This window comes from Mus musculus, chromosome 2 (genome assembly GCF_000001635.26).
Source record: "Mus musculus strain C57BL/6J chromosome 2, GRCm38.p6 C57BL/6J".
In the NCBI taxonomy this organism is placed as follows: Eukaryota; Metazoa; Chordata; class Mammalia; order Rodentia; family Muridae; genus Mus; species Mus musculus.
In genome coordinates, this window is record NC_000068.7 from 76,960,140 (window position 1) to 76,982,791 (window position 22,652).

The 22,652-nt window shown below is 41.4% G+C and overlaps 1 protein-coding gene across 4 annotated transcripts in view; it reads right to left on the reverse strand.

Annotated features, from left to right (window-relative positions):
- Positions 1-22,418, reverse strand: part of Ttn (titin) — a 278,578-nt gene extending 256,160 nt beyond the window's left edge. For 2 of the 4 annotated variants that reach the window (XM_017317139.1, XM_011239438.1), the window contains exons 1-13: positions 22,199-22,418; positions 19,953-20,056; positions 16,954-17,157; positions 14,772-15,059; positions 14,212-14,297; positions 13,877-14,118; positions 9,482-9,812; positions 9,001-9,153; positions 8,257-8,394; positions 6,915-7,046; positions 5,638-5,775; positions 4,952-5,089; positions 4,336-4,473 (exon numbers count right to left, since the gene is read on the reverse strand). In XM_017317139.1, the coding sequence (XP_017172628.1) occupies positions 4,336-4,473; positions 4,952-5,089; positions 5,638-5,775; positions 6,915-7,046; positions 8,257-8,394; positions 9,001-9,153; positions 9,482-9,812; positions 13,877-14,118; positions 14,212-14,297; positions 14,772-15,059; positions 16,954-17,157; positions 19,953-20,043 (2,079 nt within the window). In that variant the 5' untranslated portion in view covers positions 20,044-20,056; positions 22,199-22,418. The remainder of the gene's footprint in view (positions 1-4,335; positions 4,474-4,951; positions 5,090-5,637; positions 5,776-6,914; positions 7,047-8,256; positions 8,395-9,000; positions 9,154-9,481; positions 9,813-13,876; positions 14,119-14,211; positions 14,298-14,771; positions 15,060-16,953; positions 17,158-19,952; positions 20,057-22,198) is intronic. The other 2 variants (NM_011652.3, NM_028004.2) reach the window with 2 other exon arrangements.
- Between the last annotated feature and the right edge of the window lie 234 nt (positions 22,419-22,652).

Here is a 22,652-nt window from a genome sequence, read left to right on the forward strand (position 1 = left end):
CTAAATCAGATAGGGGACTAATATCCAACATATATAAAGAACTCAAGAAGGTGGACCTCAGAAAATCAAATAACCCCCTTAAAAAATGGGGCTCAGAACTGAACAAAGAATTCTCACCTGAGGAATACCGAATGGCAGAGAAGCACCTGAAAAAATGTTCAACATCCTTAATCATCAGGGAAATGCAAATCAAAACAACCCTGAGATTCCACCTCACACCAGTGAGAATGGCTAAGATCAAAAATTCAGGTGACAGCAGATGCTGGCGAGGATGTGGAGAAAGAGGAACACTCCTCCATTGTTGGTGGGATTGCAGGCTTGTACAACCACTCTGGAAATCAGTCTGGCGGTTCCTCAGAAAATTGGACATAGTACTACCGGAGGATCCAGCAATACCTCTCCTGGGCATATATCCAGAAGAAGCCCCAACTGGTAAGAAGGACACATGCTCCACTATGTTCATAGCAGCCTTATTTATAATAGCCAGAAACTGGAAAGAACCCAGATGCCCCTCAACAGAGGAATGGATACAGAAAATGTGGTACATCTACACAATGGAGTACTACTCAGCTATTAAAAAGAATGAATTTATGAAATTCCTAGCCAAATGGATGGACCTGGAGAGCATCATCCTGAGTGAGGTAACACAATCACAAAGGAACTCACACCAATATGTACTCACTGATAAGTGGATACTAGCCCAAAACCTAGGATACCCACGATATAAGATACAATTTCCTAAACACATGAAACTCAAGAAAAATGAAGACTGAAGTGTGGACACTATGCCCCTCCTTAGAAGTGGGAACAAAACACCCATGGAAGGAGTTACAGAAACAAAGTATGGAGCTGAGATGAAAGGATGGTCCATGTAGAGACTGCCATATCCAGGGATCCACCCCATAATCAGCTTCCAAATGCTGACACCATTGCATACACTAGCAAGATTTTACTGAAAGGACCCAGATGTAGCTGTCTCTTGTGAGACTATGCCGGGGCCTAGCAAACACAGAAGTGGATGCTCACAGTCAGCTAATGGATGGATCACAGGGCTCCCAATGGAGGAGCTAGAGAAAGTACCCAAGGAGCTAAAGGGATCTTCAACCCTATAGGTGGAACAACATTATGAACTAACCAGTACCCCTGAGCTCTTGACTCTAGCTGCATATGTATCAAAAGATGGCCTAGTCGGCCATCACTGGAAAGAGAGGCCCATTGGACACGCAGACTTTGTGTGCCCCGGTACAGGGGAACGCCAGGGCCAAAGGGGGGGAGTGGGTGGGTAGGGGAGTGGGGGTGGGTGGGTAAGGGGGACTTTTGGTATAGCATTGGAAATGTAAATGAGCTAAATACCTAATAAAAAATGGAAAAAAAAATTATTATATTTCAAAGGCTCCTATGTAGATATACTACCTCTATCTGCTAGAGACTAGACAGTCAATCGCATACACACACACACACATACATGGAAGACAGGACAACACAATATGACAATATGTATACAAAATCCTAAGGACGTTTTGAGTATTTCAAGGAATTTACCTAGGCCAGGCAGACAGTCAATTAGCACCTGGGAAATGAGGATTTTGGAGCAGGCTGCCTCCATCGATTATTTCTATTATTTTGTCAATCATTTAGTCCTGGTGTCGGCATGACAACAGCAAAGATAAAAGTCTACTCAAATACTGTCATCCTCACATCCAGGAAAATCAATTGCTGCAGAGCGACATGGCTGCATGTAAGCCCGAGATAAAAAGAGAGTTCCCGATCAAAGAATGAGCACCCGAATTTACTTAGGGCTCACGGGGGATAGCTTTATTCAATCTATTAGAAAAATAGCTCTCTTAAAGCACATGAAGGAAAACATTGTGATTGAAATGAAAGCGTTATCATGTTTGGAATCAAGAGAACAACCTTTCACACTGAAGTTCAATTTGCTTTCATCTTTGCTGGGAGTTAAAGCAAAGACAAAGACAAATAATATTTCCTTCTTCCTATGAATCGGATTAACATGAATGAGAACACAATTCGCAAAGGCGTTCTCTTGAAGCAAGGGAAGCCGGTGCCAGGGCATGCATATTTTAGTGCTCCACAGCACCAGAAACATTTCAAGAGGTCACATGGCTCTGGCTGTCCAGTGTACTTTAGAAGTAAGGCTGTACCTTTCTATTAACCTCCAGTCTTTACTTCTGCTATGAGTGCAGTTTAACACGCATCTGAAATGTCTTCAAGTAAAAAACCCAGACACATTTAAAAAGTAGTCCCTGAACCATATTTAAGGCATAGCCACGGCCTTTAGAAGATGGAATTGAGCCTTTAATGATCATGAGGTTTTTGTTTTGTTTTAGTTTTTTTTGAGAAGTATAAACATCTAATCTGCCATGGAAGATTAAAAATACCATCCTCCCTTCACATTGAATTTTGGAAGGAGCCATGCTATCTATAACAAGCTCATCAATTATTTTTATTTGTTGGTTTCTTTTATATAAAAAAATATGGACAACTAATTGACTCTATAGATGTTTTTTTCTATGTGTTCATCTTCACCTAACACAAACATATTACTCTACCTGGAGAAATGGAATTTTCATTTTATCTCATTGGCGCTTTTTGAGCAGCCGATGATAGAAGAAAATCTGAGGCAGTTTCAAGTTTATTCTAATGATGAGAAAAGTGACTCAAGGTTTCTGTTGACCAAAAATTAACAACCATGATAAATACTGCTCCTAATTTTAAAAGTATGCCCTCAAAGTCTTAATTATGGCAGTAAATTTTAAATTGTGGGAAAATATGCCTTTTTCTTAAATTAATATATATATCAAAATTCATATATACATTGTGTTTGGTGAAAATGACTGACTAAATGCTGGCGGCTATTCCTATTCCTTACTAGACTTAAGTTTCCTTTTTATTGTCGGATCCCAGATAAGCATGAACATGAATGGGACTAGGAGACCCCAATTCACACCAGTTAGATACTGAGAGGGGTAATTTAAGAAAAGTGTTGTGTGATGTGGTCTTTTATAACTAGAAATGCTAACTATGCCTCTGGAGGTCTCAGGCTGAATCAAATCATCTCTCCCATTTGGTTGGCAAGTGAAGCAACTAAATGGAGCCCTGGGAGCACATGGGTTCATGACCGATGAGAAGTTACATGAGCTGATGACAAGATGAAACAGTGTGTTTCACCGCCACAACATGGGCTTTCATCCCCTCCTCTTGAAAATATATTTGTTCTTCCTTAATGGCTAGTCCTTCTGTAGTCCTTGGGTTTTATTAACAGGGACAAGGAGATTTCCTCAGCCTCCATTCTTCACTGACAATCAGCAATGAAAACAAGACAGACATATTTATGCTAACAGGGACAGAAAGGATAATTAACCATAATTCCTGAGATTTGGCTCGTGTTAAAACTTGTTGCATGAGACTTCTAGGAGACAGATGGGCTATTAAATATTAGTCTTAGATAAAGGTTTGAATCTTATCTTAAATCTTGTCTTAGAGAAAAAACAATTAACAATCTTGTGATAAAAATCAACACTGAGGGAAACACAAAAACAATGCAAAAATGAAAAAAAAAAAAGAAAACCTTAGTGTCCAGTTCCCAATGGAGAATAATAGCTCATTTAGTGGGAGCTATGGTTATGGGAAGTAGTTTAAGCCATAGGATGTGTATAGCTGCGAATAGACATGGTAACCTTTTCGCAGCTTATATGGAACAGTTCTGGTGGGATCTCTCTCTCTCTCTCTAGATTCCTCAGTACTGCATCTTGTGCAGTTACAGTGGAAGCCACTAAACAGGTGCTATAATTTTCTCGCCTCTGGTATTTAGAGGATGAAAAAGATAAAGTTTCACATGAAGAAAATTATACATGATTGAAGTAAATCCTTCCTTAGATTGCAGCATAATACATTGAACACCTGACTCCTCAACACACACACACACACACACACACACACACACACACACACACACACCACTATAAGGCTCCTCACTGCTCATATGCAGTGATTTTTCTTGCTCGTTGAGTCTCTTTGATATTAGCCCACATGCAATTTCAGTCATTAATGTGTGGAGGGTTTCTACATGTTAATAAAAAAAAGTTGAAAATGATAACACCACACCGGAAAAGAAATATGTTGCAATGTTAAGACCAATGAATCATTTTACTTTTTAGTTTCAAATTGTACAATTCTCTGAAAATAAATCTGATTAATAGCGTCTCCTAGACAAAGAGATTGGCGTTTGGGATTAATGTGTTATAATGGAGGTTTTCACAGGAGATTTGGTATTAATAGATTATCGTGGGTTCCACGCTGGAATAACACAGTCACCTGTCCATGGGTAACTTGGATGTGTTCTTGTCTAGTGGCCATGGCTTCTCTAGACCTCAGAACTGTTTCTTGCTCTTTGGCTTTAGCAGTAGCAACTGCTATTGTAGACAAGGCAGTTGTTTCCACTTCCTTTCTCTTCTGATCATTATGGTAAAAGCAAAGTTTAAGTTGTATGGGCTTCTGACATACAGAGTAATGGCCCACCCAGCCCCACAAACACACACACTCCATTCCCCTGCTTGTGGGATGCAACAATAAAATCATCCAGGGTTAAATACTCGCTTAGCAGTATTTGTATAGAATGACTGGGAGTCACAGAATGTAGCAATGTTAGTTGTAAAATAGTCTCTAGATGCTCTCCTATATTGCTTTTAAAAATGAAACTAAAATGCTAATTTCATGCAAATAATAGTGTTGAACAAAATGAATTACAAATGTTATAGGGGGTGTGTGAAAACCAAGCGGTGAGGGAGACACTCATGGCACTCAATCACGTGTTTACTATATTTAGTTATGAACCTCAACAGAAAAACAGATTAATAATTCATACTATGTAATAGTTAATGGTTTACTAGACATTAGCTTAAAGATGAACTTTTCACATGTGTTAATTCACCTTTTCCTGAGTTATTTGAACTTGATCTCTTTTGGTAGTGATGGCTTCTCTACTTCTTGATACTAAATCTTGCTCTTTAATCTTGGGCGTGGCAACTATGACTTTGGGTACCACTGTTTTCCTAGTTTCCTTCATCATCTAGTTATATGATTTCAAGAGAAAGGTAAGAAAATGTCAATAAATCTCATGAGTCTCTAATTAAAAAAAAAACAAATTAACTGGGAAAAAAGAGGCAGAGTTTTTCCTATTATCCATAGATATTTCATTAAACATCATTGGATTGTCATGACTATCCATAGTATTTCCTGGCAAAAATACCAACATGGGTACAGCTATAAGGAAAAATGGGATTAGAAAAGAACAACGGAGACATACATATCCCCTCTTTCTGTCACACACTTTACATTATAACCTATGCAGCGTTCTAATAGACACTTAAAACTACATAATTTTGTCTTGAATTCTGGAGTCTGCCTTCACAGGAAGACATTAAGTTGAATTATGATCTATTAGTAGCAATCCAAAGAAAAGCTGAGAGTTAGGAATGAGAGTGAAAGCCAGATGGGTGGTAAGGGGCCGTGAGACTGTGGAGAGAAGAGATGCTTAAGAGCCGTGATGACGTGGATGGCTGCAGGTGACGGTGACGTGATGCACGGGTGACTTTCACACCAGCAGGAAGTCATCACCTGTTCATGAGTGAGGTGCATTTGATCCTGTTGTATGGCAGTCTCTTCTTGAACTCCCACAGCTGCCTCTAGTTTTGTGGACTTGGCGGTGGCAACCACTACCATGGATGCAGCAATTTCCTCAGTTTCCTGTCTTATCTGACATTGTGGAGTAAAATGAAGGTTTGAGTTTAAAGGTCCCATAAGGAACAGTAAGACGGCCAGGCCATATTCAGAATGCGGAAGGCTCAGTGATGAGGTAGAAAATGTCACACCCCCTGTGTCAGAGGTCTAAGTGTGGGCTTACCACCTGCCGCTGCTTTTCTGAGCAATAAACATTGCTGCCAAACTTAATAAATTATGCCAGGACTGAAAAGGTGATCTCTTTGGGCTATGGCTGTTGTTGCTGAATGGCTGAAAACTGAGGTTGGCTGAACTCATCAGTCTGCTATGTTGCAATGGTCACAAAGATTCCTATGCTCCAATCTTGCCTGGCCTGACTCCCAGGCCACACGAAGTCCCTTTTGTCCTGAGGACAAGGTAAGGGAAACCTGGGCAGATGACTATGGTTAGCCTTTTTATAAGTACAATGTTCTCAAAAGAAAGTAGCTCTTAGATCAGACAGGAGCTCTGAGGACAGCATGGGTCAAAGAATTCAAAATAAAAGCTCCTGTCCCTTCAAGCTTGGTGACAGAGGGAAGAAAAGTAGTCTTCAGTGACATCAATCTCATATATATATATATATATACACACATTCATTGCATATACATGTGTTTATATACATATATATCATACATAGGCTATGTCTTCCTATATCCTATATGTTTACTTCAGTGTTTATCACCCAGGAATTATGGGTGCTGTCTTCTCTAATGGGCAACTGCTGCTTAGTTAAAGTGCTTGGGGCTAAGGTGTGTGCATGTGTGTCAGCAGGTGAGCATAGATAGGTATGTGTCTTACAACTGCACAATGGCTAAATGTCCCAATCTGAGTGACGGAGGACTCAGGTTACATGTGCAAAACTGATGTGCTAGTGGCTAGTGGCAGAAGTGCGGTGCACCTTCTGTTTATGTCTGATCTGAAGTTCTAGGATAACCTCCAAAACTGTTCGAGCACAGTTTACGTGCACTGCTCACGTGGACACAGAACAGTGAACACAAAAGAGTTCTAACCCTGGACACTGGTCAACAGTAGGAGGAAGAGACACGAAAGAGAGTCTGGTCTGAAGCTCTGGGTATAATGTACACACAGCTGATGACTGGAAATGAGCCATTTGTAAGGATCAAAGCCAGACTTACTGTTTCTTGAGTTATTCGCTTTTGCTCTTGTTTTGTAGTAATTTCTCCCGTGATTCTAGTTTCTTGCTCTTTGGCTTTGGTTGCGGAGATCACTACCTTTGGTACAAATGCTTTTTCAGTTTCTTTTCTTATCTGCAATCAATGAATAAAAACAGGACCTTATTGTTTCCAAATCTACAATGGGGCTAACCCAGCATCAGATCCAACAAAGTAGGAAATCGAGAGAGTGAACCTCCCTTTCTGATATCGTTAATTAAATCTTCACATCTTAATTAATACGAGCACATTTGTTTGCTCTCTGAACCATGCATTAGTCTCTTTAGGGGAAATGGAATGTCGGACTCAGGACTGCTTGTTTTACAGACAGTGGCTACCTACCTTAGCAAGATTTGTGCCTTCTATAGGTGGTCATATGGTAATTTAATTAGGTGCTAATTCTATCAGCCAAAAGTAATCTTACACCTCAGAATATTACTACGGAAGTCTCAAGGAGTAATTTTGCCTGGCTCCTTACTTTAATGTGAAAATCCAAGCATAATTTACAGTCTGCCTTCCTACTCTATTTTGTCTTTTTTTTTTTTAAACATACAATAATGGTTTTGAATATCAAGGCTTGTCTAAAATGGAGACACAATTTTGGTTACTATCTTGGTCAATGTATTGCTCCAATCCTGAGCCATGGAAGGATGTTTCACTTCCATTTGATGTCTAAAGAGTAAGTCCTTCCCATCCTTGGGTATCTTATCACTGAACCTCAGGACCACAGGGCAGAAAGGGACTTGAAAATTAATTTTCTCAAATTATCCTATAATCAACTGTCTCCCCTGACCAACAGTTCTACCAACAGGCCTTCTCCCATCTGTCCACAAGTGCTTTTTAGTCCAACCTCTCACTATTCAACCTACTACATGTAGGTATGTATGTCATACATCCTATATGAAACCCATGTGCTAATGTCCAAGGGGTCAGGAAGCGGCACCAAGCTTTTAATGTAGCATATTCTGTTTTCCCTTACATTCTTGCCTGTTTCATCCACAACACCTGCATCATCTTTCCGTTCTCACTCTGCCTGTTCCCTATCCATAGCCACACATTTAACCTATAATCAGTGTAAATGATTTACACTATATATATATGTTAGATGAGATGAATCCTCATTTTATTTCCAGTAGGAATACTTAGTGACTCTAAGGGGCACTGGTGTCAAGTGCTCAGGAATAGACATACATGAGAGGAGGATGCTATTTGTGTGAAACTAGACACGTGGCCCTAGAATTAACCTGCTTCACAGTAAAAGGTCATCTTAGGTGTTGGCACATTTGCAAATCAAAGTTCACCCCACCTGCTCATGAGATATGTGAGTCTGCTCTTGCGTTGTCACCATCACTTCTCTGGTTCGTGATTTTAGTTCCTGTTCCTTGGCTTTATCGGCAGCAACTACAACCTTGGTTACTGCGGTCTTCTCCGCCTCTTTTCTCGCCTGATTTTCATTGACAAAAGAAAGGAGCCATTTCAGTCCACACCACTTGGAAGTGTACGCTGCTACATCAGGACCAAGCGGTAACAATCAACCCACAGGACAGGGAGGAGAGTGAGAGAGCTTTTAGACTAACAGAGCCTGTTTACACATGAGGTGGCCTTGCATTTATATTGCTTTGCAGCCGAGAATCAAAATGTCACATTTGTTTTGAGGAAAGTAAAAGCCGTGGTCCTTCCGGGAACTTAGAGAAATCTAATGCCAACCCTTGAAAATGTAGCTTCCACAACTAGCTATGGAAATCTGCACTCAGATTTGACCTGCCTTTTGTTTCATGTCTGCCAGGCTCCCACAGTCCCTGGATGCCTTGAAAACAGTAGTTAACTTTTGCTCGCCTCACACAGCCCAGGTATTTCTTCTGACCCGGTCTGCTCCTGTGATATTTACAGCTTAAACACATTTGATATTTCTAGCTTCCTCGGGAAGCTTTTAAAGCCTGGGCCACTGCCTTCAGCACTGTGTGGTTCAGCAGGGGATTTGTATGTCCAATTACTAAGAGCAGAGTTGAGCCGGGGCCGTTCTAGCACCCCCTGGTGGCTTTGTGCTTACCTGTTCTTGAGCAGGTTGTATATGCACAGCAGTCGTGGTTGTCCTCTGAGCAGTTTGCTCTACAGCACTGATGGCTGGTTCTCTCACTCTGGCCATATCAACAGCAGCAACGACAGTCGCAACAGCTGCACTCTTGTCTGTCTCTTGTTTCACCTGTATCAACAAGTACAATGCTTTCTAAAACAACACCCATGGTAGAAAAGTTACAAACCCTTAATGACCAGGAAGAGCAAAATATATGCATATGTAATTTACCTATCATTGCCCAGAAAGACAAGGCCAGCACCATTAAAATTCATACATTATGCCAGCCTCACAGATTAGTCTTTGACTCAAAAAAGATGCTTTGATAAAGGACAACCATATTGATTGTAGTTTTAGGCTCCTATGCATTTCCTCTCTAACCTGTGCAGTCCATGCCTGAAACTGGATCAGAGGAACCAGAAGATGAAATGGAGAAAGGAAAGGGTTCTGACGGTACCTCCTTAGTCCCAGTGGTGATGGCTCCTGCCGTGAATGACGAGCTGACCGACGCACTGGCCGCAGCAGCCGCGGCTCCACTGATGGTCACTTGCTCCTGGACCCCGTATCTCCCTTCCCACCTCTCTTCTCTTCTGATCTGGGTAGAGCTTGTCATTGTCGTCTCTCTCATCTCAGCCTCAGTCGAGGAGGCCACGTAGCCCTCTTGCTTCCAAGGGGGAGGCACCTCGGGGCCTGTGGCCATGGTGGTGGTCTGAGTCTTGCGAATGAGCAGTGGCGACTTCACGGATCTGATCGGGGAAGTGGAGATCCTCCCCGCTGGAGACACGGACCTGGAAACCCAGCGGCAGAGGTCAGAGCGTGGGGCAAGGCACCCCAGCAGGTGTGGTGCGGATTAGATGGTGGAATGGAAATTTGGCAGCACTTTAAGGTGCGGCGTTAAAATGTGAGTTTCCATAACCTATCTCGAGGGTACATCACGAACCTGAAGCCAATTTGTTTTAAATATCAATAAGCCCCACATTTACTTAATTCTAAGTAAGCTAAAGATCTGTGTGCCCCATCTCATTTTCAGGCATGGTGGGGGGGAGGAGAGACAGTAAAAGTAACTCCCTTAAAACATCGCCACAGAAAGGACAGTGTGTTCCCAGCTTCAGTTGGGCATGAGAGACTATTTTGTGGGTGTTACATGGTTTTAGTAACCGAATGCTTGTGCCATTCTCGACTAAAAATAACCCACACGTCCCCCTCCTTTTGTCCTCCCCACCCTCCCCCTTGTCCCCTTTCCCCTTATCTCTCCACAGTCGAAACCACTTCTGTATCTTGTGAATTTCCAGGTCAGGTGGAAGCTTTCTTGCTGAGCTTTGCAGAATTGTTTTGGGAACTGGCTGAGCTCTGCAGCAGGGGACTGCTGTTCTAGCCCAAAGTGCTTGTGGTTAACTCTTTTTAATTCCTCTGAGTTTATTTCTAACCTCACCGTCCCCTTATTGCACTGGGAACGTCCTTTACATAATATTAGGACTATCTGGCAAATCAGCTACTCTGAAGCCTTTTCATTACATTGATAAAGTATCTTCTTCCAAAATAGTTTTCACTGGTTGCCTTGTGTGTGTGTGTATGCAAAATGCAAATAGGAGCTATCAAAGGCTGTGGGCACTGAACGCTGACAATGGTAGCCCAAAAGCTAGATTGTTATCGTTAGCAATCATACTAAGTACAGATCAGCTATCTGAACATAATAGGTTTTTCAAGATTAATTTTCAATTAATTTGTTTTTCCCTATTTTACCTCTTGGTGGCAGTGTTGCTTTACAAATTCTTCACACGGGGCCATGTTTATCAGTGTATTCCGGCACTTGCTTAGGGTATTTAGTTTACATCAATCATAAATAAAACAATTCTCCCAATTAAGCTGAAGGTCCAGTAATATCTTCTTTAAAATACAGAATAATTTTGCAGAATATTACATCAGCCTATTTCATCAAGAAACATTTAATCATTTTCTTGTGAAAGGCCGTGTGGGGAAAAAAACCCAATTTACATTTTAGGAAAGAAATTGTAATCAAAGCTGAAGGGTGGGCTAACAAATATGGCTCTACCGTAAAAAGAAATTGTCTTGGAAATAAAACAAAGACCAGGTTAGAATGGTGTGGAGTCCACGTCAATGGAAGAAAGGCAGAGAGGCAGAGCTTCCTAGTTTGGACTTGCTTTGTTCTTGCTGTTCCTTACTAAGTGGGTTTAATTAAGAAAGAGCTTGCGACATGATTAGCATTATGTGAGTGATTAACAGCGGGCTTCAGGTAAGCCCATAACTGTGAAAATCAATGTAATTTGAGCCATTACCAGAAAGTGCTTATTTTTGCACTTACAATAAAAAAAAATAATCACTCGGTCACAGCTAGCGACAATGCGCCTCGTCCAGTGAAATATGCTTGCTTTATCTACAACAAGAATCAAAATTAAGCCGTGGAACATTTTAGGAAGGAGTCGATCCGGGAAAACCATTATTTTCTTCACAAGCTGGCATTTATATTTTGTAATTATTTTAAAGCAAAATTTGCAGACTAAGTCACCGAATCCCTACTAATAGACTCCCAGAAGGCTAAGATGTCTACTGTGCTCCTTGGCGGTCAGGAAATGTCTGTAATTCTAAATGACCCTCGCATTGAGTATGAGATACAAGAAAGCTGTTACCTCCCAGCGATTACATTTGGCCTGTGTTGTGAGTGATTTCATGGTATACAAACCAGTACACAGCCCGAAAGTAAACACATTAAAAAAAAATGATAGGTATCTTTTTAAAACTGAGCTTTGGTTAAGATTTTGTGTTAGTTCTGGCCAAATTATCTTCAATTATTTTTAAGTGACCAAAACAAAAAATTAGAAGACACTTAGCATGTTATGGTACGTTTTTGAGCATTCACATCATTCCCCACATTTTAAAATTTGTACTGCATGATTCTTTGTTCCATCAGAAATTAGTTGGTGGACTCCTAAATACATCTGGTAGTCGGCATTGTCCCTATTTTCTGTTCTTTGTTACAAGTCCCTCCTATGTCGCCCTCCAGTACTGCCTGTGTGTAGATGGCTTACAAGGTCTTGTTCAGTTAACCCTGCAGCCTGGCCAGCCTGCAGCCTGTTTCTGGTCTGGCATTGTTCACATTGTAGCTAGTTGATGTTCTCTGTGAGAAGGCAGCAACAATGACTCGTCTTCAGAAAGGAGCATGGCTTTTTTTTTTCTCCCTCACATAAATGTACTATTCAGTCAGACAATGACCTTGCTTTTTGCCATAGAGGTGTCTGAATTTTCGTTGGGGATCTGCAAGCCTATTTTTAAAAGCTCTCCCCTATAAACATTTCCTCTAACTTTTTCGTTTTTAGCAAGTGCTTAATTCATTTATTTGTGTGCACGTGTGTCTGTGTGTGTCTCCGTGAGTGTGTGTGTGTGTGTGTGTGTGTGTGTGCGCGCGCGCGCAGGTATGTAGAGGTTAGGGAGTCAGTTCTTTCTGTCCACCAGTGAGGTGCCAAGGATTGACCGCAGCTTGGTGGTGAGCGCCACTGCCCACCAAAACATCTTGCTGGCCTCCCTTTAGTTTTTTAACCTTAATCAAGATACCACTTACTCTGTAAATCGTGAGGCTGAGCCTGGCTTTGCCTTCTTCCTTACAGACACCTAATTAGGCCAGTCTTATTTGTGAAGTAAAATACCCTTCCCCTTGATTAAAAAACAAATCCCCTATACACTGAAATCTACTCCTGTGCTCTCTAGTCTATCTGTGTCCTTAATGTGCTGGTCTGCTGCTCTCCATTTTACACAGTTGGGCATCAATACGGATCCTCACATACCCAGGTGAGCAATATTCCACTAGGCTATACCTTAGACCCATCATATCATTTTGATTACAGTGACTTTACAGTGAATTTGGATTTTTTTTTTTTAGGCCAACTATCTCATTATGGCACTTTAGTTTTCATAGCAAGAGGACTTGATCTATATCATCTTAATTCATTTGAGTTGATTAAAATACATTGTGCATGGGGGGGTGTGCTCAGATTTCGTAGAGTTTTTTTAGCTCATTATATTAAAAGCCTCATTATAGACTAAATCTCAAAGTTTCAGTTGCCATGGGTAATTCCTATTTGATTGTATAATTTCTGAGCACTGATGATATAGGCTCACCTCAGAAAATACCTACATTTTAGCTAAGAGGAGAAATCCACTTCACATTTTTAGATAAAATAACATAAACATGTGGAAAATATTTAGAATGTTTTCTTACTATTTGAGAGTACGAGCATCTTGGATAATGATTTCCTATTTCCTAGGGATAGCTTCAACTGATGAGAGCTCATTGATTCCTTCCAAAACACTTCAAGTCAGTCTGGCTGGCATTCCTTTTATTTTATGGAGGACACACTAAGACCATGGGAAAGCCCCCTACCTCCTTTAGCTCTGGTTTCTTGCCAAGAATATTGTGGAATGACTTTTTTTTTCAGGGGTCGAGAATATTTAATGAAATAACAAACACATGGGAGCTTAACACAGAGGCTATAGACCATGTATCATAGTGATTGTTATATTATTAAAATGAGTGCCGCAGGTCAAACTAGAAGCAAGTAGTCTGGATATTAGACTTCAGGGAGATTTAACTCCAAAGTCTGCACAATTCTTACCCTAGCCCCCCTTGTCACATCTGGCTCCAAACATGCATTTGCTGAATGGACTGCAAATACGAATTCAGAACCAGAGTGTATTTTAAGCTTCCACAGAAGGTGAGGACTGTAAAGCTCACATTCAGGGATTTCTTGGTCTCTTTTTTCACATGCTGCCCTTCTGATTGCTTAACATTTCATCGTAAAAATGCATAAACAACACAGTCTCCCGAGAGAAGGCTTACCTGACTGGAGATGGGGTTGGTGCCCGCACGTGTCTGACTGGGGAGGGAGAGTGTCTTATTGGTGATGGGGACTGTTGTCTGGCCAGCTGTGCTTTGGCAGCAATGGAAGGTGGTGTCGGAGACCTGGACTTGGGCTTAGGAGGTATCCTGGGAGGTGTTTTATGTGGCAGCTGTCCAGTGGCACCATCTATGACCATCTCAACTGTTGCGATTGATCTGGCATCAAAGTGGGCTTCAATCTTCTGAAAAGACATGAAAGCAGAAGCCGTGGTGAGTGGGAAGTGCCAGGGAAGCAAGAATGGGGAAGGCTGGGGGCTCTTTTATAGGAAAATTACTTTTTCAATCCGGGTTTGTCTTGTTTCTGAAATCTGAGCAGTCGACACGATCGTCTTTGTCTTTTTAGCAGGTACTACTTCTTCACCTGCAGAAGTGGAAAGATGAGCGTTTTAGGAGGGAAAACCATGATTTTTTTTTCTTTTTTAAAAAGAAAATCCATTAGATGGGACTGGAAAGTAATTTCCTGTGTGTAACAGTAGGCAAAATGTAGCAAGTTGTGGCTTTTGTGTGAATATAAGTTAGATTGAAAAATAGAAGATGTGTGTTAGAAAGGAATTTCTTTGGATTACTTATTTAAATATCCCATTGTTTGCCAATAACATGCAGATGTACATTATTTAATTGACCCATGTTCTGGTTATCATTCGGTAAACTGTAGCAAGCTTCAACATTGAACTCTTAGAAGCCTCTGCCATAGACCTTCCACTGGGGTGAGAAAGGCAGCTTTGACCTTAGCTCAGGCGAGCACCCCCAGGACTGCCATATGGGGAGCCAGGTAGAACCTCAACCCTGCATGTTCCCACCCTAGGTCCCCCTCCTCCTTGCCTCCACCACATACCTTGAACCACCAATTCTGCAGTGGAAGTAGCTCTTCCAACGCTGTTGGTGGCATTTACAGAATAGGTCCCGGAGTCTTCAGGGTATGCTTCGGCAATCAGTAAGCTGTAGAGGTCTCCTTCTTGAGAAATTTGGAAATCAAGGGAGCTCTGGATTTCGGCTCCATCCCGGTAGAACTTCACCACAGGTGTAGGGATTCCAGTCACTCTCACTTGGAGTCTCACTTGGCTTCCTTGTCTCACAGTCATGCTCTGCAGCCGCTGACTGAAGTTGGGTGGTGCTGTCTCGGCTGCCAGGGGCAGAGAAGAAAATCAGGCCCAGGAGTCTGGGTACTCCCAACAGCTCTGAGTCTTAAAGCAGGGACTGACTCAATGAGCCAGCATCGTTGACTGCCCTTGAATCCCAGCTCTCCCACTTGGCAGAAGTCAGTTAGAAGGCAGCAGGAGCAGAAGGCTCCCCTACTCACAATTCAATTTCAATTGCTTCGCTCTTTCTAGCATTTCTAGGCTACTACAGTTATTTTTTAATTGTGTGTGTGTGTGTCTGTGTGCGCACACGCACATGTGAATGAGCTTGTGTCTGCTGTATGTGTGCAAGTGTCTGTCAATAGAAGCCAGAAGACCCTAGAACTAGAGCTACAGACAACCACATGGGTACTGGAAACCACACCCTGGTCCTCTGTAAGAAGAGTCAGCTTCTTAACTGTCCAGCTATCTCCCTAGCCCTTCATGTTTTACCCAAAAGTCTAGATGCTGCGTACTACTCCAGGTCTTTCTGGCACTTCCAATCCCTGACTCTTGCCTTTCGCTAAGACATGAAGGTAGTTTTTTGCAAGCTAGTTAAAGTCACACTGAACTGAATTCCCGTGGCTGGTAAGGTGAGTGCATCCGAGAACTTACTGAATCATTCAACTTTAATCATTTTTTTAAAAAATCCTCCAACTAGATTGATATTAAAATGACCAAAATATTTACTTGCATTTAAAATGTTAACTCCACCCAACAGTGGTAGGCATTTGTGTTAATTTTGCTACAGAAAGAAAGAAGGCTTTTTGGTCAAAGTCTTCTTTTATATTAAGAGAAAATTTTCCTCTATAATTTTTTAAAATTGTTTAGCAACTTCGTACATTTTACAACAAATGTAGTTTTTTTTTTTTTATCTCCTATTCCCTCCTCGCCTCCTGCCCCCTCTTCCATTGGTAGCCTTCTTCTAAAGAAGCTCCTCCTACTTTTCTGTCTTCTGTTTGAGTGTGACACACTGAGTTTAACTGGGGTTGCTGTCCAGGCATGGGTGGAAGGATATATGTTGATTCTGATCAGTAGCTCCACTGCTGGAAATAGTGATACCTTCCCTCCAGCTACCATTAACTGCCAGTACCCCCCAGGGAAGGATAAGCCCATGTGTGCTTCCAGCGCCCCTGATGGAGCATGGTGGTGAACCAATGTGTTTCTAAGGTACTGTGCCTCTTCCACTTCTGAATTTTCAGGCACATAAAGCTCTTCCCTAAGTGACCTGGTGTGCTTTCTGTTGAGGTCATCTATGACCATGGAATTAGACACCAGGAACAAATAGGTGACATGATAGAGTTCAGACAAGACGTTGCTGTGCAATAGGCAGAATAACTTTTTCTTCGTGTTTGCTCATCACAGTAAATACTGAAGGGTAGGCAAAACCCACTGAGGCGATTGTAAATGGCTTTACGGGAAAGTGGGGTTGTATACTTGAATGAAAGCATTTGGCCTTTTCTGAGTATGTTTACTATGCAGTATTTTCAATTCCTACCTTATGACCTGCTTATATCAGAATTATGGCAATGCTCATTAAGGTGGAAATTCCCAGTGAGTTCCAGAATACTCTCTATTTCTTGATAACTTTATGGTAAGGCCTAAAAACTTTACCACTAGAGGAACATGATTTTTAGCATTTATTCAAGATGCTTTGAGTATGTGATATGTACAGAGACCCTGCTTCTGAGATGGTTTATGCTTCATCTTCAAAGAGGATGGAATTGTACAACCCACACAATGGTGATCAGGATGGAATTGTACAACCCACACAATGGTAATCGTTCATCCTATGGCTCCTTCATCAGCTTAGGAGCTGCCTCCCTTGTGCGTGCGTACAGCTCTATCTGGACTTCTGTCCCTCTGGCCCAGCTGATAGGCTAGTCCCCAACAACTAACCTGTCACAAGAAGCTCAGCAGTACTAGTCGCTTGTCCAGATCCATTGGTGGCTCTCAGGGAGTATCGTCCACTGTTGGCTTTAGTCACGGCGGGGATCATCAATCTAGCGCGGCCATCGCTAAAGGAGATCTGCACGCCGGGCAGAGTGGAAGTTGAAATCACCTGGCCATCCCGAAACCAGCTCACCTCAGGAACTGGGGAACCTGCAAGGCAAGCAAAGTCATCTTTATGTTGGAGTGGGCATGGTCCAGTCCTCTGTTCTCTCTCGTCAAACCCTTGCACCAGTCTGGCAACTAGCCATAGTGGAGCCCCATATAGTGATAGTGACACCATGACAGTCATGTGATAGACATGTAAAACTGTGAGGCATTTGTGGCAGTTTACACAGGGGCCATTTGTGCCCCTTCGTTTTATAGATTGGAAGTTTGAGGTGCATTGGAGTGTCATCATATTTCCAAGGTCTCTTGGCTATCAGTGGTACAACTTTGGGTAGAACTGTCATCTTCTACCCTCTGGTCAGTGCTCTATCTGATTTAGTTTAGTAGACATCATTAAAATAATGAGAGGGAGCCCTAAACGTGGAGAGCTGCAGAAACTTTGAAGGAGATAGTGACAGTTGTCATCTCTGAAGGCAAGAGGCAGCAAGGCCATCTTACAGCTCTGCCTCAGGAGGGCACGCTTGAGCCCCTCCTCTGCTGTTTCAGGGACACTGTCCAGCATGTCCCTGCAAATGTCACTGCAGCACAATTTCCCTCACAGGGACAGGCTGTTCCTCATGCTAACTCCAGAGCCAAACCCAGCCATTCAGAACAAGGCGTAAAGTCAGAGCAGGGAGAGGAAAGCCAGGTTCTCTTCACCCACTGCTAAGAACCGTATCAGTGGTTTCATGTTTTATTAAAATCTAAATGTGTTCAGAATCGGGAAGGCGACTTCAGGGAAGGTTTACTTTGCATCTGACATAAATGCTTGTGACTGCTGTCCTTGAGACAGGAGGTGATGATATTAGCATGTTTCTGTGTTGTCCTTATATAAGTTGACCTCCCGTTATGGGAGAGTGAAGTTTATTAGACTAATTTGAGAGTGTCAAATGTCATCTGTGACGTATTTCTAAGAACTTGAAGGCACAGAATTAGAAGGAATCAAGGCTGTGAATATGATAGCTCACGACTAACACAAAGGTGAAAATCCCCGCAGACACCATGTGTGTTCTGCTCCGTTTAGAAGTTACAGAGGATTTGAAGAAAAATAAGTTAATCATTTGGGAGTCAGAGTTCATCATGCAAGAGGAAAATGGAACTGACTTCCATCAATAGCAAGTGAGTGATGAGTGACGTCATGATGTTCGTGCAAAGTGTTATGCAGCATGTAAGATTCACACATAATACAGAGAAAGGAAATGGAAAGAAAACTTTAGTTAATATCTTTATTACAAGCACACATTTAAAAAGAGAGAGAAAATGTGTTCACTGCAGTGATACATTGAATCATGAGCTAATCATGGCTATCAGTTAATCCATATAAACTTACATGACCAGTATGGTATTATAGAAGACGACTGACTGAATCAAATTGAAATTATTTACAGTATAGTTTATAGGCAAGGCTTCCTTGTTATACATCATGCAAGGTCTAGACTCACCCCTAAACCAAGGGATGAAGAAAAAAAGAAATGGATGAAATTCTTTTTAAATAAATAGGGAAAAATATTTGTACCCTTTGAATATAAAGACTAAAAGGAGAAATGGTATGATGTGTTACCATTCATTACAAAAGGGAATTCTTTAATACAATAGAATAATTTAATAAAGGTTAAAAAATTGTCCCTTCTTAGAATTGGGAACAAAACACCCATGGAAGGAGTTACAGAGACAAAGTTTGGAGCTGTGACGAAAGGATGGACCATCCAGAGACCGCCATATCTGGGGATACATCCTATAATCAGCCTCCAAACACTGACACCATTGCATACACTAGCAAGATTTTGCTGAAAGGACCCAGATAGAGCTCTCTCTTGTGGGACTATGCCAGGGCCTAGCAAACACAGAAGTGGATGCTCACAGTTAGCTATTGGATGGATCACAGGGCCCCCAATGGAGGAGCTAGAGAAAGTACCCAAGGAGCTAAAGGGATCTGCAACCCTATAGGTGGAACAACATTATGAACTAACCAGTACCCCTGAGCTCTTGACTCTAGCTGCATATGTATCAAAAGATGGCCTAGTCGGCCATTACTGGAAAGAGAGGCCCATTGGACACGCAAATTTTATATGCCCCAGTACAGGGGAAATGCCAGGGCCAAAAAGTGGGAGTGGGTGGGTAGGGGAGTGGGGGGGAGGGTATGGGGGACTTTTGGGATAGCATTGGAAATGTAAATGAGGAAATACTTAATTTAAAACAAAAGGTTAAAAAAACCAATAAAATAACTATAATGAGTAGTTACTGTGTCTGTGTCTATGGAAAGTTGGGATGATATATTTACATGTATCTATAATATAGTGTAAATTTAATACAGTATATTAATATATTAAATTATGTAATGTTAATTTATATATTAGTATATGTAATAATATATGATATATAAAATACATATTTTACATATATAAAAAAATTGAGGTGCACAGATTACAAGAAGCTGTCACTGAATCCCACAGCACTAGGGTTCCAGTCTGTCAGACTAGTTCTACCCCTGAACCCAAATATAGAATGACCAAATTTGATCCTTCTTAGTCGCTGGATTCTGACAGCAAATTTTAACCTGATGCTAATTATTTTTGCTTTGTAGAATTATAAATATGAATAAAACATTTTCAAAATATTTTTAAGTCATTATATTGTCAGCATCCTGTGAACAGTGTGCCCTTAAAATGACCTTTCCACAGTGCTGTGCCAATTTTACATAGTAGAAGCAGTGTTTAAACTTGGTTTCAAGACAAAAAAATAAGGTTTCTGTATTGGAGGAGGCAGGTGGAACAGAAGAGAAAGCCTGCATGTGAGCTTACCACTAACGTGAGCCTCAAAGGTTGCGGTACTACCCTCCAGTACCACAACGCTTTGTAACGGCTGCGTAAACATCGGTGCTTGAGTAGTCATCTTTTCAGGCACTCTGGAAAGAAAAAGGAAAACCAGTAAGAATATTGACGCTCAGGGCCCCTCAGCGTCTTCTTGGTGGAGACAGACATGTATTTCTCCAAACGGATTAGTCTAGTATGTAGCCCTAGAGCCACGTAGGAAGCCTTCTCCTGGTGCTTATGCAGTTGACCTTTGAGCTAATTTAAGGGAAATGGGCGGGGGTAGGTGGGGGAGTTGGCCAAGCAGAGCAAGGAATGCCCCCTAGTGGTCAAAGTGGGAATATTCAGTTGTACCAACAAGGAATATTCACGTTGGGCCAGACTGAAAGGGAAAACCAAGCTACAACATAGGAGCAGCCAATGGATTTCAGAGACATGATGTGACAAATGAACCTTTATATCAACACAGCATGGAAGAGACAGTGACATAAACAACAGTTCCCTCTCCAGCAGTTCTCACTCACAGTGTCAGCTTTTCATAAGGTGACCTTGCTTAAGGCTCTGTCCCCTCACTTAAAATCACCGCCCAAATGAAAAACCTGAACTTTGCAAGCGGTTCGCCGACTTGAAAAGGGTTGGCAAATGTTTTCTCATCATCAAGCAAGCTTTTCCCCCTCTTTCCGACAGCATAAGGAGCTTCCCACATCCTAACATTCCTGTGTATTGTATGCAATGGCACAATTAATGCTGCTGAAGTAATATTCACGAAGAATATGTAATGGGCCGAAATTTATTATAGGTCTGAAAGAAAAATGCTGCCTTGATTTCTTCACATGGATGGAGCTGTGTGTGGACTGAATCACAGAAGGCTGTGGGAATTATTCAGGGGAATAAAAAGATCTGTGCTTTATTATGTGAAATATTCAACAATAACCAAAAAAAAAAAAAAAGAGTGAAATTTGCAGTTAATTCCCTTTGTAAGTGAAAGAAAGTATTTCATCTACCATTTTTGGAGATTATGTAAGAAAATTCTTATGCATAAATAACTAAGTAGTCACCTTGAAGCAAACCAGTGTTCTGACATTAAAGGGCAGGCTCTGAATTGTCAATTGCCTCATTTTTATCTTTCACAACATTCTTTGTTCACTAAATGTTACAGTGCAATACTCTTCTTAGTCCTATAACTCAATTTTTTTTGAGACAAAATTCATACCCCATAAAAATCCAGATGTTATCCAAAAGTTTTCAGGAAACATTTCTCAGAAACTCTTGCTTCTTTCACATTATCTTTCAGATGAACACATTTTATGCCTAATTTTTCCTGTCTGTAAGCCAGTGTATCTTCAAAAAAAATTAGCTATCTCCTTAGATAAACCATGTATAATTAAGTATTTATCTAATAATGGGCATTTACAATTTGTAATCTAATCCCAGGAAGATAGGGAATCAAAGTGTATTTAGAAATTAAGAATCCTTTATTTCTTACCCTTTTTAGCATTAACATTATCTCACACCATATAATTGGATTGTGGGTTAAATTAAAATGCATAATGAGATCTGGAATCTTCTAGAAAGCAATTCTATAGCTTCATTCAAACTTATAAAATGTTGAGAATTAAGTGGCCTAGCTGGGTTTGATATTCTTATTGTCTAGGAAGACTAAATTTGTTTCTGTGAGCACTTGTTTCTCAGAGGCCTAAGGCTGAAGGCATGCATCTGAAATGTCACACTCCCAAAATAAACCGTCCAGCTTGACTGACAGCAGACAAGTGTTCTGCCACCGTCCGCAACAGATACCTCAGCAGTGGATTCCCTTAAAAAGTCATTGGGTGCAGCTGATGCCACATGGGTTTTCTCTGAGCTATTCTTGGTCTGCCTTGCTTTATCAACGGGTCACATAACCTTGTACATTCTCAGCAGACACGTTTACTAAGGAAGCAAACATTCATGTCCCCATTTCAGACTCCTGGTTCTAGGACATCCCATACATTTTAAAAATCAGAATGGTTGACTATCGCTTCAGCACTTGATTCTTTTCTTTTTTCTTTTCTTCTTTTCTTTTCTTTCCCTTTCTTTCTCTCTGGAAAATGTACATTTCAAAACCAAATTTAAAACACAGATTCACACTGTAGGTCAGCAAGATGAAACCTTTAACAGAAGGCATTCATTGTTCAGAGCATCCAATAGTAACCAATCAGAAAGAGCTCCAGGGATCAAACAAGCTGGTTCTCACTCACCTGATTTCTCAGGAGTGCCCAAAAAGGGTGGGACCAAGCCCAAGTTTGCTTCTGAAACGACGTCCTACGTAGAGTTGGTTTTTCCAACCATCTCCGACATGAATCGGTGAGCCTCTAACCCTCCAAACAAAACCACACAGTCTTGACTGTGTGGTTTTGTTTCCTATGCAATCCCTACACCCGAGGCGAGGTGGGAATGCGCGACTGCTCCAGAGCCAGGGGCTGGCCGGCCCTTATATTCCCCAGATCTGCTGACAGCCCAACATCCTTACAGCCCGGCTCTGTGATTGGCTCTGTTAGGAAGGCATGATGGGAGAGGACCTATTTGGGAGTATCACAGACCACCTGTTCCTCTGATTGGCAGTGCTAAATTTAGCCTTTCAGAAGAGGCTTTACCGAGGAAATAGAATTGTATTTTAAAATCGACCTCACTGGGACTCAGAGACAAGAGTGG